Genomic DNA, 18,398 nt, shown 5'->3' with positions numbered 1-18,398 from the left:
CGGTCCTTGCGCTTCACGCCATGTGCAATTAACCCGCTGTGCCACCGCCAGCCTCTCCCTCTTACCTCCCTCTATCTCCCTGTCCTCTCTGTTTCTCTTTGCCCTAAGAGAGAGGGGGAAAAAACATAGCTGCTGGGGTGGGGGGGATTTGTAGTGTTGGCACCCATCCCTAGTGATAACTGGAGGCAAAAAAAAAAAATAGACACCTGCAGCCCTGCTTCACCGCTCATGAAGCTTCTCCCCTGCAGGCGGGGACGGAGGAATTGAACCTGGGACCTTGTGCATAGTAACGTGTGCACTCCACCAGGTGCACCACTGCCTGGTTGAGGTCATGTCGAGCAAGTGAGGTCAATAGTGGAAATCCTGGGCGGCCTGGGGGTTGGCACAGTGACCAGACCTTTGAGCTTCAAAGTGGCGTAGCTGGTAGAGTGAACATGTTACCTCGTGCAAGGGTTTGAGCCCCCTCTCCCCACCTGCAGGGAGGACACGTCACAAGTGGTGAAGCAGGTCTGTGGGTGTCTCTCTGTCTCTCTCCTCTATCTCCCCCTCCTCTCTCAATTTCTTGTCCTATCCAATAAAATAGGAAAAAAAAATGGCCTCCAGGAACAGTGGATTCGTAATGGCGGCAGGGGTGACATTTGGAAAAATGTCTACTCACGGGCCAGAGTGCGGCACACCTGGTTGAACACAGGCATTACCTTGCAAAAGGACCTGGGTTCGTGGAACTAAGCTTCAATGCTGTGCCTCTCTGAGTCTCCCGCCCGCCCTCTCTCTCTCTCTACATCTAAAGGAATTGCTTTCTCTCTTGGTGACTGTCACAAACAATGGTGACTTTGTACTAGTCCTGCCTGAGTGTCTCCCACTTCCAAAGACATGTCCGTTCTTGTTAGAAAACAATTCTAGGAGGGAGATACATACTATTCCTTAATTCACTCAATAATCGTGTGTGTGTGTGTGTGTGTATATACTGTTTCATGGTTATTACTCCCATTTAACCTTGATGTCGTTTGTTGTTGGACAGGACAGAGAGAAATGGAGAGAGGACGGGAAGACAGAGAGGGGGAGAGAAAGACAGACACCTGCAGACCTGCTTCACCGCCTGGGAAGCGACTCCCCTGCAGGTGGGGAGCCGGGGCTCGAACCAGGATCTTCACACTGGTCGTGCGCTTTGCGCCACGTGCCCTTAACCCGCTGTGCCACCGCCCGGCTCCCTTAGTTCCCAGTTTTAAACGTTAACCCTAGGAGCCTTCAAAGTATTGAATGTCCTGGGCCTTCCCAAATTCTCTTCCCCTGGACCTCCATAATTTGTGAGCATGTCAATGTATGTCCTATAAATTAAAAGGTCTGAAAAGGGATACATAGTTGTGGACCTAAGGCATTAATTTGGGGGTCGGGTAAAGGCTTGAGGTTGATGATCAGAAGAGGCATACATTTTATACTTAGTGGCTAGTATTCTGAAAAGGAATCCTGGAATTAAAGAGTAAAAAAAAAAAAAAAAAAAAACAGTCATAGGCACTGCATGTGCCAGAGTGATGCTCTGATTCTTTCTCCTCTGTTAGAACACATATTTTAAAATAACGATGGGGGGTCGGGCGGTAGCAAAGCGGGTTAAGCGCACGTGGCACAAAGCGCAAGGACCGGCGTAAGGATCCCGGTTCGAGCCCCCGGCTCCCCACCTGCAGCGGAGTTGCTTCCCAGGTGGTGAAGCAGGTCTGCAGGTGTCTGTCTTTCCCCCTCTCTGTCTTCCCCTCCTCTCTCCATTTCTCTCTGTCCTGTCCAACAACAAACGACATCAACAACAACAACCACGGCAAGGCTACAACAACAAGGGCAACAAAAGGGGAAAAATAAATGGCCTCCAGGAACAGTGCATTCATGGTGCAGGCATCGAGCCCCAGCAGTAACCCTGGAGGCAAAAATAAATGAATTACAATAAGGCCAAAGACAGAACATCATGGTTCTGTAAAAAGCCTCTCCTGCCTGGAGCTTTGGGGTCCCAGGTTCAGTCAGCTAGAGTTGAGCAGCGTGTGAGCGTGTGTGTGTCTCATAATAAATAAAATGTTTTAAAAAATAATAATAGGGAAGTGGCACTCAGTAGCACAGTGGGTTAAGCGCACATGGCATGAAGTGCAAGGACCTACCCAGGGATCGCAGTTCGAGCCCCGGCTCCCCACCTGCAGGGGAGTCGCTTCCCAGGCGGTGAAGCAGGTCTGCAGGTGTCTGTCTTCCCCTCTCCTCTCCATTTCTCTCTGTCCTATTCAACAACAGCAATGACAACAATAATAATAAGGGCAACAAAATGGGAAAAAATGGCCTCCAGGAGCACTGGATTTGCAGTGCAGGCACAGAGCCCCAGCAATAACCCTGGAGGCAAAATAAAAAAGAGACTTCACATTGTGGAAAGCTTTGCTGACAGAGTATCTCTCAGTTTTTTTTTTAATTTAATTTAATTTATTATTTTTTAGTTTTTTTAAAAATTCATATTTATTTATTTCCCCTTTTGTTGCCCTTTTTTTTTAAATTGTTGTTATAGTTATTGATGTCGTCGTTGTCAGGACAAAGAGAAATGGAGAGAGGAGGAGAAGACGGGACATGCAGACCTGCTTCACCGCCTTTGAAGCGACTCCCCTGCGGGTGGGGAGCCAGGGGCTCGAACCGGGATCCTCACGCCGGTCCTTGCGCTTTGCGCCACCTGCGCTGCGCTACCGTCCGACTCCCAGAGTTAAGGATTTTATTTGCGAGCCTACTCAGCTGAGGGTTCACGAGCATGAACTCTGTCTGTCACACAGGAGAGTTCAAAGAGCTTGGGACCCCGATTGCAGTCCAAAAGTTCTTTTTGTTTTAAAAAAGTATTTATTTGTGGGGAAGGGGGAACACCATAGGATCATTCAGGCATAGAACTAATGACATCATATATGAGGGTTCAGTGCTTTCCCTCCCCTGCCACTTCCTGGGCCACTCCTCAACTTTTTATATAGATATTTATTTTCCCTTTCGTAACCCCTTTTTTATTGTTGTTTTTGATGTTGTCATTGTTGGATAGGATAGAGAGAAATGGAGAGAGGAGGGGAAGACAGAGAGGGGGAGAGAAAGACAGACACCTGCAGACCTGCTTCACCGCCTGGGAAGCGACTCCCCTGCAGGTGGGGAGCCGGGGGCTCGAACCGGGGTCCATGCGCCGGTCCTTGCGCTTTGCGCCACGTGCGCTTAACCCGCTGCGGTACCGTCCGACTTGATTTAAATTTTTTAAATATAATTATTTATTTTCCCTTTTGTTGCTCTTGTAATTCTGATTTTTTTTTTAACCCTTTTCTCCACAGAGCCATGAATGCCTTTTCTTTAGGTATAGATGGTTTTTGCAGGGTTTGTATGTGCGGCTCCTTTTTGCACCCGCGGCCAGCGGAGAAGCATCCAGAAAGCGCTGCTGGGACCCGGGTTCCCTCCCCGGGGCCTCGCCCGCGGGTCCCTGCGGCTGCCCACGGGGGCGTGGTTTCGGCGGCTGGCCAATCAAGAGCCCCTCCAGGCCGAGGGGGCGGGGCCGAGGGCCCCTGCGTCGTCGGGTCACGTGGGGCGGGCGGTTAACTGTCGGGGTAACGGCTCCCGAGCCCAGTCTCGGGGCTGCCGCCGGAGTCACAGCATCGGGGCGCCGGCTCCGCCGAGGACTCGCAGACATGGTGAGCGTGCGGGGTGCGGGAGCCCCCAAACCCCGCAGGGGCGGCCCCGGGTCCGGTCAGCGCACCTGGGAGCCCGGGGACCTTGGGGGACATGCGGGTCAGGAGACATCGGGGGCAGTTGGGGGCCGTGGGGGGGCAATCGGGGACATGGGGACGGTCAGGGCTTGGGGGGGCAGTTGGGACTCGGGGTCATCGGGGGCCAATTGGGGGGAATTTGGGGGTGATCAGGAGACATTGGGGACATTGGGGGACAGTTGGGGGTGATCAGGAGACATTGGGGACATTGGGGGACAGTTGGGGTTCAGGGGACATGGGGACAGTTGGGGTTCAGGGGACACTGGGGACAGTTGGGTTTAGGGGACATGGGGACAGTTGGGGTTCAGGGGACATTGGGGACAGTTGGGGTTCAGGGGACATTGGGGACAGTTGGGGTTCAGGGGACATTGGGGACAGTTGGGGTTCAGGGGACATTGGGGACAGTTAGGGTTCAGGGGACATTGGGGACAGTTGGGTTCAGGGGACATTTGGGTTCAGGGGACATTGGGGACAGTTGGGGTTCTTTTTATTTTTTATCCTTGTGGTTATCATTGTCGTTGTTACTGTTGTTGGCTAGGACAGAGAGAAATGGAGAGAGGAGGGGAAGACAGAGAGGGGGAGAGAAAGACAGACACCTGCAGACCTGCTTCACCGCCTGGGAAGCGACTCCCCTGCAGGTGGGGAGCCGGGGGCTCGAACAGGGATCCTTACACCGGTCCCTGCACTTGGCACCATGTGCGCTTAACCCGCTGCGCTACCGCCCGACTCCCCATCTTTCTCTTCTCCCGTGACTTCCCTTCTTTGGTGCAACGAACCCAACCTCGTCCGAGTTGTATTTTGCGTTTTTCCTTCTGGTCTTGTTTCTTGCGTGTTCTTTCTGACAGCCATCCTTTTCCGCTTTGGTCCATCTCTCTCTGATTCCATCCATCCATGCGGAGGCAAAGGAGATGGCCTCATCACTGGTCGGGGGGCAGCCTCGGCAGTTGTCAGGGTCCCTGGGAGGGGAAGGGCGTCGGCGAGAATGAGATGAGACACGTCAACTGCTTCAAGAGCAGGAGGGAGGCACCTCTGCTTTCTCTCTTCAGAGCTTTCTGATTTATAGTCTCCGATCACCAAGGACTAACGGCCAAGGTGGGGACTCTTTCCTGCTTCGTGGAACGTTTACATTCCAGGAGTATATTTCTCCCTAGAGATCACATCACAGCGTCTATGTCTTTTATTATTCCTGTACCTGTGTGCTAGGCAGATGTCCTATTGAATAAGATGAATATTCTACCTGCATGTTATGCCACCCTCTTACCGCTATGCATCAGAAGCCGGGGTTCACAGAAAGCTCAAGCTTGGGAGCTGGGCGGTGGCGCAGCGGGTTAAGTGCAGGTGACGCAAAGAGCAAGGACTGGCTTAAGGATCCCAGTTTGAGCCCCCGGCTCCCCACCTGCAGGGGAGCCGCTTCCCAGGCGGTGAAGCAGGTCTGCGGGTGTCTGTCTTTCTCTCCCCCTCTCTGTCTTCCCCTCCTCTCTCCATGTCTCTCTGTCCTAGCCAACAACGATGACATCATCAACAACAATAATAACTACAATAAGGGCAACAAAATGGAATAAATACTAAAAAAAAGTTCAAGCTTATTACGTTTCTAGGGGCCTTAAACAAACTGAACAGCGCATTTTTCATAAAATCGGTTCCATTGTTTGATCTAGGAGTTTTGTTTTGTTCCTTACTGAGAAGGCACCAAGGTGGTGCAGACCTGACCAGCCTCTCCATGAAGTTATGCTCTCTAGCTGGAATCCGTCTTTCTTTGCTCAGTGTGACCCAGGTTCTCGTGGACTATTCCTGCATGAGGAAGTGGGAGCACAGTGGTGAGCGGTAGATTAAAGGGCCCATTGTATCTAGGCGGCTACCATAGCTTTCCATTAATTAATTATGCCGTGTAAGGTGGCTCCTCCACTGTGGGAGCCGCTAATCTTTCCTTATATTTTAGAGAGAATACTAAAGGAAGTGGTGTAGACAGAGGGGAAAACAATTCTTCCCCTTGGAGTCTCCTGACAAATTCTGCATCACTGATGTTGCTTGTTCCATTGTGATCGATCTTACAGAGTGCAATGCGGGTTTTGTCATTACTTTTGTTACTGATCAGGCTCTGAGCCTGGCCACAGGAAAAGATTATCAAGACCACACAGAGCTTAACCCCAAGCCCTGTACGTGGCAAAAGGCGAGATGGGTTCAGTTTGGCCTGGGGAGTCTCAGCCGTGCTGAACTTCCTGCGAAGCTGGTACTGTGCCAAGCAGCTGGCATGGCGCTGCCTGTGCCAGTCATTTTTCACAGCTGTGTACTATTCCATGGTGTGTATAGACCATCAGTTTCTCAGCCACTCACTTGTGGTTGGACATCTGGTTCGCATCCATGTTTGGGCTGTTACAAATGTGTTGCCGTGAACACGGGTGCACACAGATCTCTTCGGGTGGATTTGTTTATTTCCTTGGAAATCTATCCCCAGGAGAATTACCGGGTCATAGGGTAGGCCCTTTTCTATAGTTCTAAGAACTCTCCAGACTGTTTTCTCCAGGGTCTGGGCCAATTTGCCTTCCCAGTAGTAGTGAAGAATGCCCCCCCCCCCCACACACACACACTGTTTTTATTTCCTGAGCCCTGCTCAGCTCTGGCCTCTGGTGGTGCTGGGGATTGAACTTGAGACCTCAAGACCTCGAGCAAGAGAGTCTGTCTCCAGTATGCTGTCTCCCAAGACCAGTTTTTAAAATACATCTCAAACATTTTAATTGTTTTTATGTGATGGGACATGGAGAAATTGAGAGGGGAAAGGAGATAAATTGGTGGGGGGGGGGAGAGAAGATGGAGAGATACCTGCAGCCCTGCGTCACCACTCGTGAAGCTTCTCCCTACAGCTAGGGACTCGGGGCTTGAACCTGGGTCCTTGTGCATTGTAACGTGTGCACTCAACCAGGTGCGCCACTGCTCGGTCACCTAGATTTTTATTTGATTTTATTTATATTGGATAGAGACAGAAATTGAGACAGAAGGGAAGATAGGGAGGGAGAGAGACAGAGAGACACCTACAGCCCTGCTTCACCACTCGCAAAGCTTTCCCCCTGCAGGTGGGGATGGGGGCTCGAACCCAGGTCCTTGCGCATTGTAACGTGTGCTCAAGCAGGTGTGCCACCACTCAGCCCTTTTATATCATTTGTTTTCACTGCACAGTAGTATTCCAAAATGTTGTTTTTAAAATGTTATTTATTTATTCCCTTTTGTTGCTCTTGTTTTATTGTTGGAGTTTTTTATTGTTATTGATCTTGGATAGGACAGAGAGAAATGGAGAGAGGAGGGGAAGACAGGGGGAGAGAAAGACAGACACCTGCAGACCTGCTTCCCCGCCTGTGAAGTGACCCCCCCTGCAGGTGGGGAACTGGAATCCTTATGCTGGTCCTTGCGCTTCCCACCACCTGTGCTTAACCTACTGCGCTACCGCCCGACTCCCCCAAAATGTTTTAAATTGCTTTTATGAGAGGAGAAGCCAGGCCCAAGCAGGACGATGTACCCCACCATCTGCTGGTCCTGGGAACTGAACCTGGGCCCTCGGGGGCCTCAGGTGTGAACATGTCACATTCCATCACCTCGTGTCACCTCTCCCGCCCCATCCCACGATGTCTTTTGCCGAGAGTCCGATTGTGTGGGTAAGTCCAACACACTCCCAGTGCTGGATGGACACGGTGTGGACAGGTTGAGAGGATCACCTGATGGGGACGGACGTCGGGTTTGGAGGTGCCCAGAGCTGTTCGCCTCACACACTTGCCTTTCTTTCCCTTTATCTCGGGCCGTGTCAGGAATCGATTTCTTATGAAGACGTGACCGTGAGCTTCCCTCCTGATGAGTGGGCTCTGCTGGACCCTTCCCAGAAGAAGCTGTACATCGACGTGATGCGGGAGACATACTGGAACATGGCCTCAGTCGGTAAGAATGGCGACATCCCGGGGGCCGGGTGGTAGCGCAGCGGGTTAAGCGCACGTGGCGCAAAGCTCAAGGACCAGCCTAAGGATCCCGGTTCGAGCCCCCGGTTTCCCACCTGCAGGCGCCAAGCCCCAGCAATAATCCTGGAGGCAAAAAAAAAAAAAAAAAAAAGAATGGTGACATCCCTTTCATTCATCCCGGGCCAAAAGCTGCTGCTGTTTCATCTTTTTAAAGACTTAAAAGATTTTAATCTTTATTTATTGCCTAGAGACAGCCAGACATTGAGAGGGAAGGGGGAGAGACAGAGAGGGAGAGAGACAGACACACACCTGCAGCCCTGCTTCACCATTCTTGAAGCTTCCCTCCTGCAGGTGGGGGCTGGGGTTTCGAACCCGGGTCCTTACACATTGTAACGTGTGCCCTCAGCCTGGTGTGCCACCGCCTGACCCCTATCAGAGTTTCTTTTTTTTCTTTTTTTTTTTTTTGTTTAAGCAGGGCACTGCTCAGCTCTGGCTTATGGGGGTGCGGGGGATTGAACCTGGGACTTTGGAGCCTCAGGCACAAGAGTCTGTTTGCATAATCATTATGATGTCTCCCCCCACCCTTTTTTCTTTTGTTTTTTTTTTTAATATCTATTTTTTCCTTTTGTTGCCCTTGTTTGTTTTTTATTATTGTTGTTGTTGTTGTTGATATCGTTGTTGTTGGATAGGACAGAGAGAAATGGAGAGAGGAGGGGAAGACAGAGAGGGGGAGAGAAAGACAGACACCTGCAGACCTGCTTCACCGCCTGGGAAGCGACTCCCCTGCAGGTGGGGAGCCGGGGGCTCGAACCGGGACCCTTATGCACGTCCTTGAGTTTTGCGCCCGACCCCCTTATTAAGATTGTTCCAAGTTGTGGCATTTGGAGGAAACTCTCTTGAAATGGCTGAGCATGGGACATAGTCACAGCTCATCATGAATCCAGAGTCTGGTCATTTCGGGATGATTTCTAATATATTAAAATTAATGTTTCTTGGTTTGCATTTTTAGGGATCCAAAGGGAGGCTCGGTACACTGAAAATCAGAATGAAAACCCTGGGGAAAATCGAAGGTCAGTGGGGCAACAGGGAGAAGGGTCTTGTGTGTGAACCTTGGCACTTTACGTGAAAAATGTTTTTTTAATATTTACTTATTCCCTTTTGTTGCTCTTTTTAAAAAAATTGTTGTAGTTATTATTGATGTCGTTGTTGTTGGCTAGGACAGAGAGAAATGGAGAGAGGAGGGGAAGACAGAGAGGGGGAGAGAAAGACAGACACCTGCAGACCTGCTTCACCGCCTGGGAAGCGACTCCCCTGCAGGTGGGGAGCCGGGGGCTCGATCCGGGATCCTTGTGCGGGTCCTTGTGCTTTGTGCCACGTGTGCTTAACCCACTGCGCTACCACCCGACTCCCGAAAAATGTTTTTTTAAATTATCTTAATTTACTGGCTAACGATAGCCAGAAACGGAGAGGAAGGTGGAGAGAGGGAGGGAGGGAGACAGACAACCTGCGGCTCAGCTACTCAGCTGAGTCACTACTCAGCTCCACAATTTCTTCTTAAATTATTTTTAAGATTTTATTTATTAATGAGAGAGATTGAAGGTGAGGGAGAAAGAGAAGCAGAGATGGTCTCTGCTACATCTGTTGCCAGGGATTGAACTTGGGACCTCATGATTAAGACTCCCGTGCCGGGCGGGAGTCGGGTGGTAGCACAGCGGGTTAAACGCATGTGGCGCAAAGTGCAAGGACCAGTTAGGATCCCGGTTCGATCCGGGTTCAAGCCCTCAGCTCCCCACCTGTAGGGGAGTCACTTCACAGGTGGTGAAGCAGGTCTGCAGGCGTCTCTCTGCCTTTCTTCCTCTCTACCTCTCCCTTCTCTCTCAATTTCTGTCTATATCCAATAACAAATTTAAAAAAAAGAGTCCAGTGTTGGGGAGTCAGGCGGTAGCGCAGTGGGTTAAATGCGCGTGGCGCTAAGCACAAGGACTGCCGTAAGGATCCCGGTTCGAGCCCCCGGCTCCCCACCTGCAGGGGTGTCGCTTCACAGGCGGTGAAGCAGGTCTGCAGGTGTCTCTCTTCCTCTCCCCCATCTCTCTGTCCTATCCAACAATGATGAAAATAAAAAACAACTTCAACAATAAACAAGGGCAACAAAAGGGAATAAATAAATATTATTTTAAAAGTTCAATGCCTTATCCACCATGCCACCTCCTGGACCATAGGCTTAAATTTGTTTGCAAAAGGGCAGAGGTAGATAGCATAATGGTTATGCAAAGAGACTGTCATGCCTGAGGCTCCACAGTCCCAGGTTCAATCACCCACACTGCCATAAGCCAGAGCTGAACCGTCCTCTGGTAAAAAGACAAAAAGGGAGAGAAAAAAAATTGTTTGCCAAAAATAGTTTCTAAGATGTGACTCAGATGTTCAGTATTTGCAAAATAATACACCCAGAATAGACGTTTTTTATTAAAATATATATTTATTTTAAAATACTGATTTACTTTTTATTATTTTTTCTTTACTGGAGCATTGCTCAGCTCTGGCTTCTGGCGGTGCTGGGGATTGAACCCAAGACCTTTGAAACATGAAAATATTTTTGCATAACCATTATGCTAGCTCTTGGAATGGTAACAATAAACTCTATACAGCTAAACAAAGGAGATATTACAAGCTCAGTTGCAGAAAACTACACTAAATGTTGCAGACAGACAAGTTACTTGGCTATTCTGTTTTCCTTGTACATTTAAAAGTTATGTTTATATTATACTGTAAACTGTAGAAAAACTCAATGATTGTGGTCCAAGAGGTGGCACAGCAGATAAAGCATTGGACTCTCAAGCATGAGGCTCTGAGTTCAATCCCTGGCAGCACATGTACCAGGGTGATGCCTGGTTCTTTCCTGCTCCTCCTATGTTTCTCATTAATAAATAAATAAAATCTTTAAAAAAAAAAAAGAAAAGAAAAAAATTCAACATACTTTAGGGGGTCGGGCGGTAACACAGTGGGTTACGTGTAGGTGGCGCAAAAGCGCAAGGACCGGCTTAAGTATCCTGGTTCGAGCCCCCCAGCTCCCCACCTGCAAGGGGGTTGTTTCCCAGGCGGTGAAGCAGGTCTGCAGGTGTCTGTCTTTCTCTCCTCCTCTCTGTCTTCCCCTCCTCTCTCCATTTCCCTCTGTCCTATCCAACAACAAACAACATCAACAACAATAATAAGAACCACAACAAGACTATAAGAACAAGGGCAACAAAAGGGGGAAAAATGGCCTCCAGGAACAGTGGATTGATGGTGTAGGCACTGAGCCCCAGTAATAACCCTGGAGGCAAATATATATATTTCATTGCTAAAAAAAAAAAGTGCTGGCCATTCATCAGAGAAATAATGCTGGAAGACTTGGCCAGTACAGGTGCTATAGAGAGCGTAATAGAGTTCTCTCAAATAGCAGTAAGCACACTCAATTTCAGACAAGGATGGACAGCTCCCATTATTCCTTAGAAATCACAATCAACATAAAGCACAGGAACGACGAATCACATGGCTTCTCATTTGTTTCACAGTGGTGACGCGGCCGAGAGAGACCGGGACCGTGGGGACGAGGTTAGTCAAGACCAAGATGATGGCGGCCGTACCCCGGATGGCAACCCTAACACGGAAACTGCTGTGGTGAAGCCATGCGGGTGTAGTGCATGTAGAGAGATCCTCCGGCGTGACTCCCTGCTTAGTGGCCACCGCAGATGCCCTACCGGAAACAAACTACCCGAGTCTCAGAGAGAGAGAGAGAAGCCTTATTCATGTAGAGAATGTGGGAAAAGCTTCAGGTTTTCCATCTCACTTCGGATACACGAGAGATCCCACACCGTTGGCAATTTCTATCGGTGTAAGCAGTGTGGAAAGGCCTACAGGTACCACAAATCTTTTCAGAAACACATCCGGATGACCCACGTGGGCAACAGATGCCATCAGTGTCGAACATGTAACAGAGTGTTCACTTGCCCGAGTTCTCTGCAAAACCATGAGAAGACTCACACTGAGGAGAGACCTTACAAATGTAAGGAGTGCGGAAAGGCCTACAGATATCAGTGGACCTTAAAAATCCACCAAGGCACTCACAGCGGGAAGAAACCGTATGTGTGTAAAGTGTGTAGCAAAGCCTTCAGTTGTCTGCAGTACCTTCGGAAGCACGAGAAAACGCACAGCGGCCAGAAAAGCTATGAGTGCAAGGAGTGTAAGAAGGTCTACAAATATCCCAGCACGTTACAGAGACACACGAGGACTCACGCAGGGGGAAAACCCTACCAGTGTCAGCTGTGCGGTAAGTGTCTTAGTTCGCACCAGAGCTTCCAGATACACGAGAGGATTCACACTGGAGTGAGACCCTATTCCTGCAAGACGTGCGGGAAGGCCTTCAGTTGCCCCAATTCGCGGAGAAGACATCAAAGGACACACTCTGGGAATAAACCCTGTGAGGAAGATGAAATATCAAGAAGTCGGTCAAGCCCTGAAGCAGCCACCACCCGGTCGACTGGGGATGCCCCTTACACTTGTAAGCGATGTGGACAAAGCTTCCCCTGTCATGGGACCTTCACAGCTCACGAGAGCGCTCACACCCGAGAGAAACCATATCGATGTAAACACTGCAGCAAAGCCTTCAGGACGCGGAGAAGCTTCCGAATCCATCAAGGGAACCACACCGGTGTGAAGCCCTATGAGTGTAAGACATGCGGTAAGGCCTTCATCTGGCCTAGTTCTCTTCGAAAACACCTGAGATACCATACCAGCACCAACCCTGTGGCCGCTGGGTCCGTAGGGGAAGCCTCTGTGGCTCCCTAAGCCTTTGATCGGAAATGATTCTCTCTGATATTCGAAGAGGGAGTCACCCTGGGGGCTGGGAGACAGAGACAGCTCAGGGGGTTGTGCACATAAACCTTTTGGTGCATAACGCCCCTGGGTTTAATCCCAGAACCATGTGGGAACACCATGAACAACACCAACAGGAACTCTAGGGATGATGGAACTGAGCTGTGCTGTGTGTCTTTCTCTCAAAAACAAGAAAAAACAACCAAAAAAAATGGACCAGGGAGGCTTTGTACACATGGCGCAAACTCTCGGTCCATTCCTTGGCAAGATGTAAAATCACACTGCAGGGAAACTCTGTGAATATAAGCAACGTGGGGAAAAGCTATATTCCAGTTCCTTACACGTCTCAAATTTTGAGAATCTAGCCAGTAAAACACTATAAGTATGGGTGGGTTCAGTCCTCTTTGGAGCTGTGGAAAATTCACACTGAATAGAGGAAACCGAGCTGTGGAAGCAACGTGATAAAAGCTTTGAGCATTCCAGTTCTATTCCCAAGCATTTAAAAATTCGCAGCGGAGAGCAGCCCTGTGAAGGTCTGTAGTGTGGTTAAGCTGTTTTCACCTGGTTTTTCACGTCAAGGACACGTACCCGCTGCAGTGAAACCATGTGACTATTAAGAATAGGTGTCTGTCATCTCAGTTTCTAGGCGGTGCTGGGAATCAAACCAAGAACCTTATTCGAGTGAAGTGTGTGGTCTGTTACTGAGTCCCTAGGCCTTAAAATAATTGAGTGACAGACCAAATAATTACTCTATTGGTGTTTTTTTTTTTCTTCTATTGGTTGCTCTTTGTGGTCCAAATACTTGAACCCAGGGCCTCCCTCACCCATGAGAGGTGTGAACTCTCTACCTTTCAGCCACTTCCCTGGCCTTGTCACCTCAGTTCTTTGTGAAGCCGTGAAAGGACCCACGGCCTAAAAATTCTTAAGTATAGACAACAGGGGAATGATTTTAGTTGACCCACATCCTGAAATGTGACAATTTCCACTGGAAATAAAGGGGGAAAAAAGTTCCAGGGGAAAGCCCAAGGGAGTTGAAAAAAAAACTTTTTATTGGGAAAAAGTTGTGATATAGAAGGTGGTGCATTGTGCTTCTTGGGCCTCATTAAAAAGGTACACCGACCTGACGGTAGGTTTCTACAAAGTGTCCTCAGAGATGAATAGAGAGAGATGGAAGTTTTCCATGAGTCATATTTTCAGCATAAATAAATAGATTTACTAGGTAGTGATTTAAGGTTTATTAGCTAGTGATTTGTCCTTAAGACAGTTGGTAATTTCTTTTTGTTTGGAACCTGTTGGATCCTTGGCTAATATAAAAAAAAAATTGTTTTTCAGTAAGTGTTTTAAGAATTATATCTAGAGAGAAGGCCAGAGAGAAGTACTTGACATTCTACGTGGGGATTGAATTCAGAACTTCAACATCAAGTTCATCACACTCTTCCTCATTGAGCCACCTCCTGCGTCCCTCAGCTGTATTTGTACAGGTGGCTCAGTGGATAAAACATTGGACTCTCCAGCATGAGGTCTGGAGTTCAACCCCTGGCATCGTCCTATGTCCGAGTGATACTCTGGTTCTCTCGCTCATTAAAAAAAAATTAAAAAAAACATTTTTTAAACTGTATTTGCAATGTAGCATGTAAGTTGGTATGTGATTTTTTTTAATTGTTTTTTTTTTAATAGTGACTGCTATTTGTTGGGATTGCTCTACTGGCTTGGTGGGAAAATCCCTAAACCATCATTTACACTGGTACCTTTCTTACTGAGAAAAATGCCATTTTTGAATGGATGGGTTTGCTTCTCATGTTTCCTATTAAACAGTTTATTAAAGATTGTGTTTGCCTGTCATTTTTCTTTTCGGGGCCTTATTCTTTTCTTTCTTCCCTTCCTGCTATTTGATGAGTCATGCTTGAGCTAAGAGAAGTGTAGACTTGCAAAGGCCTTACCCATAAGTACTTTTATTTATTTTATTATTTTTTAAATATTTATTTATTCTCTTTTGTTGCCCTTGTTTTTTTGTAGTTATTGTTGTTGATGTCATCGTTGTCGATAGGACAGAGAGAAATGGAGAGAGGAGGGGAAGACAGAGGGGGAGAGAAAGACACCTGCAGACCTGCTTCACCGCCTGGGAAGCGACTCCCCTGCAGGTGGGGAGCCGGGGTTCGAACCGGGATCCTGACGCTTCGTGCCACCTGCGCTTAACCCGCTGTGCTACCTATCGCCCGGCTCCAGGGATTTAAAAAAAATTCTATTTATTGTATCGATACAGCCAGAAATCGAGTGGGAAAGGGGCAATAGGGAGATGGCAGCGAGACCCCTGCAGCCCTGCTTCACTCCTCGCGCAGCTTTCCCCCTGCAGCTGGGGAGCGGGGGGGGGCTCGATCCCGGGTCCTTGAGCACTGTAACGTGTGCTCAACCAGGGGCCCCACCACCCGGCCCCCAGGAATATTTCCCTCCTCTGCTTTTTCACTTAAAAATCGAGAATCCCTCCCTGGTTAAAAAAAAAAAAAAGGAAACCAAAGCCTTCCTGCTCAGTCCAGCTTCCGGTGAAGCTGGGGTTTGAACCTGGCACTTGGCAGCCTCAGGTCCGGACGGCATTTGCAGCCGCATGCAGCCTCCACGCCCGCAAACTGCCTCGATCTACATCTATTTACATGTATAATCCGTGCTTCTAATTTTATAGCTAATGAAGTCGGCTGGGGCTCGAACCCGGGACGCAGTCGCCTCCGGCCTGGAGCTCGTGTTTGTGTGCACGCCCATCACGCCGTCTGGCCGCAGCACCCCCACCTTCCTTCCGCCCCGCCCGGGCACAGCCGCCATCGCGCGCCTCTAAAAAGAGCGGGAACCGGAAGTCGGCAGCCAGACGCAGCCCCCCCCCCCAATCCCGCGCGCCTCTAAAAGGGGCGGGAACCGGAAGTCGGCCACCAGACGCAGCCCCCCCCCCCCAGCGCCGGAGAGCCGGAGCTCACGTGCAGGCTCACGTGCGGGCTCACGTGCAGGCTGGCGTGTCCACGTGGCCCCCGCGCCTCTTGTCCGCCTGCACGCCGGGATCAAGGGGCGTGGCTTAGACTCCTGTCCAATCAGGGCTGCCGCCGCGGCCAGGTGGGCGGGGCGACGCCCAGCGTGGTGTGGGCGGGCCCCAGCGCGCAGGCGCCATTTCCCCTCAGGCGCGAAGCCGCGTGGTCGTGCCCTGGGGCTCCGCTGAGGCGCCGCTTTGCTGCAGGCGGTGCTCGGTGCTCGGTGCTCGCGCGGGCGGTCAGACGGGGTGAGTGCGCGCCCCTCGGACCCGGGCTTCCTCCCGGGGGGCACCCCGAGTGTCTGGGGGCGCGGTGGGGGGACGCCGGGGTGTGAGGGAATCTCGGGGGACGCCGGGTTGTGGGAATTTTGGGGGACGCCGGGGTGTGGGGGAGGGGCGTGGCCCCGGGGTGTGAGGGAATCTCGGGAGACGCCGGGGTGTGAGGGAATTTAGGGGGCCCCGGGGTGTGGGAATTTTGGGGGTCCCCGGGGTGTGGGAATTTGGGGGACGCCGGGGTCTGGGGGAGGGGCATGGCCCCGGGATGTGGGAATTTTGGGGGGACCCCGGGGTGTGAGGGAATCTCGGGGGACCCCGGGTTGTGGGAATTTTGGGGGACGCCGGGGTGTGTGGTAATTTGGGGGACCTCCGGGTGTGAGGGAATTCGGGGGACCCCGGGGTGTGAGGGAATCTCGGGGGACCCCGGGGTGTGAGGGAATCTCGGGGGACCCCGGGGTGTGAGGGAATCTCGGGGGACGCCGGGGTGTGAGGGAATCTCGGGGGACGCCGGGTTGTGGGAATTTTGGGGGACGCCGGGGTGTGTGGTAATTTGGGGGACCTCCGGGTGTGAGGGAATTCGGGGGACCCCGGGGTGTGAGGGAATCTCGGGGGACCCCGGGGTGTGAGGGAATCTCGGGGGACCCCGGGGTATGAGGGAATCTCGGGGGACCCCGGGGTGTGAGGGGATTTGGGGGGACGCCGGGGGTGGGGGAGGGGCGTGGCCCCGGAGTGTAGGGATCTCGAGAGGGGCCCCCCTGGCTCTGGGGGGTTTCCGAGGGGGACCCCGTGGGCGCGACCCCCAGGGCTTGGGGAGCCCCGGGGAGCCGACTGAGCCCCTTCGCGGACGTGGGGCGTCGGGGCGGAGTGAAGGGGGGCGGGGGGGCAAGGTGGCGCTGCGCTCTGGTCATCTAGTAAGATACCTTGTTTGCGGGGGGGCGGCGGGTTCAGCGCACGTGGCGCCAAGCGCAGGGACCGGCGTGAGGATCCCGGTTCGAGCCCCCGGCTCCCCACCTGCAGGGGAGTCGCTTCACGGGCGGTGAAGCAGGTCTGCAGGTGTCTGTCTTTCTCTCCTCCTCTCTGTCTGCCCCTCCTCTCTCCATGTCTCTCTGTCCTATCCAACAACGACGATAACAATAACGATAAGTAAAAGGGCAACAAAAAAAAAAAAAAAAAAAAAGCCTTGAGTTTCGGCTGCTGCTGCTGGGATCGAACCCGGGATCTCAGAGGAGTCTTTCGAGAAGCATTGTTTTGTCTCCCCAGCCCCGTTAAAAAAAAAAACAACAGAAAAAACCGGTTTTGCCCAGGTTACAGTGCACCAGGACCCGGGTTCGAGCCCCCGGTCCCCACCTGCAAGGAAGAAGCTTCGCGAGCAGGGTTGCAGGGGTCTCTGTGTCTCTCCGTGTCTGTCTCCGCTGGCTAATAAGCGACGAGGACACAAGCCCAGGCCTGCGAGCGCCCGGATGGCCCCCCTCGCGGGTGGGCGTTCGTATTCAGAGCGAGCGGGGCGCGGGAGCTTCCCCCAGGCCACCAGGGTGCTCCCGTGGGGTGCTGGGGCTCGGACCCGGTCTGCACACGTGCCCCGGGCGAGCACGGAGTCACGTACATGTGGTCGCTGGACAGACTGGAAGTGCAGACAGACAGCTGGGTGGACGGACACACGCCCTCATCACAGCCGTGGGGCACAATGAGCAGGAGATGGGACGCGAACAAGCCGCCCCCTGGCCGCTCGCTAACTAATGGCCGCCGGCTTGCTTTGTCTGTTTGCAGAACCGGGGCCTCTCAGCACTGGGCCCCACACCCCTCTTGGATGCTTTCACAGCCCCAGCTCTTCCCTCGTTGCCGTGGCGCCTCCCCTGCGGCCCTGGCGGCCCTAAATGGTGAGCTTGGCTACCGCTCATGTGTCTGGTCTCCTGGCGTGCTCGCTCCCAAGTGGACAAGGCAATTTGTAGGTGAGCTTGAGGGGGCTTGGAGGGGGCACCGCAGCGGGCGCGCTGTCCCGGTTAGCTCTTTGGCCAGCCAAATTATCATTACTTACTATTATTACTACTGTTATTACTAATATTGAGCTCATTGGCCAGCCAACTCACTATCATCATCATCATTGAGCTCTTTGTCTAGCCAACTTATTATTATCATTATTATTATTGAGCTCTTTGGCCAGCCAACTTATTATTACTATTATTATTGAGCTCTTTGGCCAGCCAGCTTATCGTTATTATTACCATTATTATTGAGCTCTTTGGCCAGCCAGCTTATTATCGTTATTATTACCATTATTATTGAGCTCTTTGGCCAGCCAACTTATCATTATCGTTATTATTATTATTATTATTGAGCTCTTTGGCCAGCCAGCTTATTATCGTTGTTATTACTATTATTGAGCTCTTGGGCCAGCCAACTTACTATCGTTACTATTATTATTATTGAGCCCTTTGGCCAGCCAACTTATTATTATTATGCTCTTTGGCCAGCCAACTTACTATCATTACTATTGTTATTATTATTATTATTGAGCCCTTTGGCCAGCCAACTTATTATTATTATTATGCTCTTTGGCCAGCCAACTTACTA

The 18,398-nt window shown here is 51.0% G+C and overlaps 1 protein-coding gene across 2 annotated transcripts; it reads left to right on the top strand.

Moving 5' to 3' along the window:
• Nucleotides 1-3,033: 3,033 nt before the first annotated feature.
• On the top strand, nucleotides 3,034-14,365 carry LOC103121926 (zinc finger protein 709-like). Of its 2 annotated transcripts, XM_060181788.1 has the most exons (5): nucleotides 3,034-3,674; nucleotides 7,547-7,673; nucleotides 8,700-8,760; nucleotides 11,242-13,147; nucleotides 13,495-14,365. In XM_060181788.1, the coding sequence occupies exons 1-4, from the start codon at nucleotides 3,672-3,674 to the stop codon at nucleotides 12,512-12,514; spliced, it is 1,464 nt and encodes a 487-aa protein (XP_060037771.1). In that variant the 5' UTR covers nucleotides 3,034-3,671; the 3' UTR covers nucleotides 12,515-13,147; nucleotides 13,495-14,365. The 2 variants fall into 2 exon arrangements, with proteins under 2 accessions (XP_060037771.1, XP_060037770.1); XM_060181787.1 differs by lacking the exon at nucleotides 3,034-3,674 and having other exon boundaries at nucleotides 7,138-7,673.
• Nucleotides 14,366-18,398: the final 4,033 nt, after the last annotated feature.

This window comes from Erinaceus europaeus, chromosome 23 (genome assembly GCF_950295315.1).
Source record: "Erinaceus europaeus chromosome 23, mEriEur2.1, whole genome shotgun sequence".
NCBI classification, from domain to species: Eukaryota; Metazoa; Chordata; class Mammalia; order Eulipotyphla; family Erinaceidae; genus Erinaceus; species Erinaceus europaeus.
This window is presented reverse-complemented; position numbering and strand designations above follow the sequence as displayed.

Coding starts and splice junctions, on each gene's coding strand:
- LOC103121926 (XM_060181787.1), top strand. CDS start 7,460: ATGGGGACGGACGTCGGGTTTGGAGGTGCCCAGAGCTGTTCGCCTCAC. Junction 7,674..8,699: donor CTGGAACATGGCCTCAGTCG/GTAAGAATGGCG, acceptor TTGCATTTTTAG/GGATCCAAAGGGAGGCTCGG. Junction 8,761..11,241: donor AACCCTGGGGAAAATCGAAG/GTCAGTGGGGCA, acceptor TTTGTTTCACAG/TGGTGACGCGGCCGAGAGAG.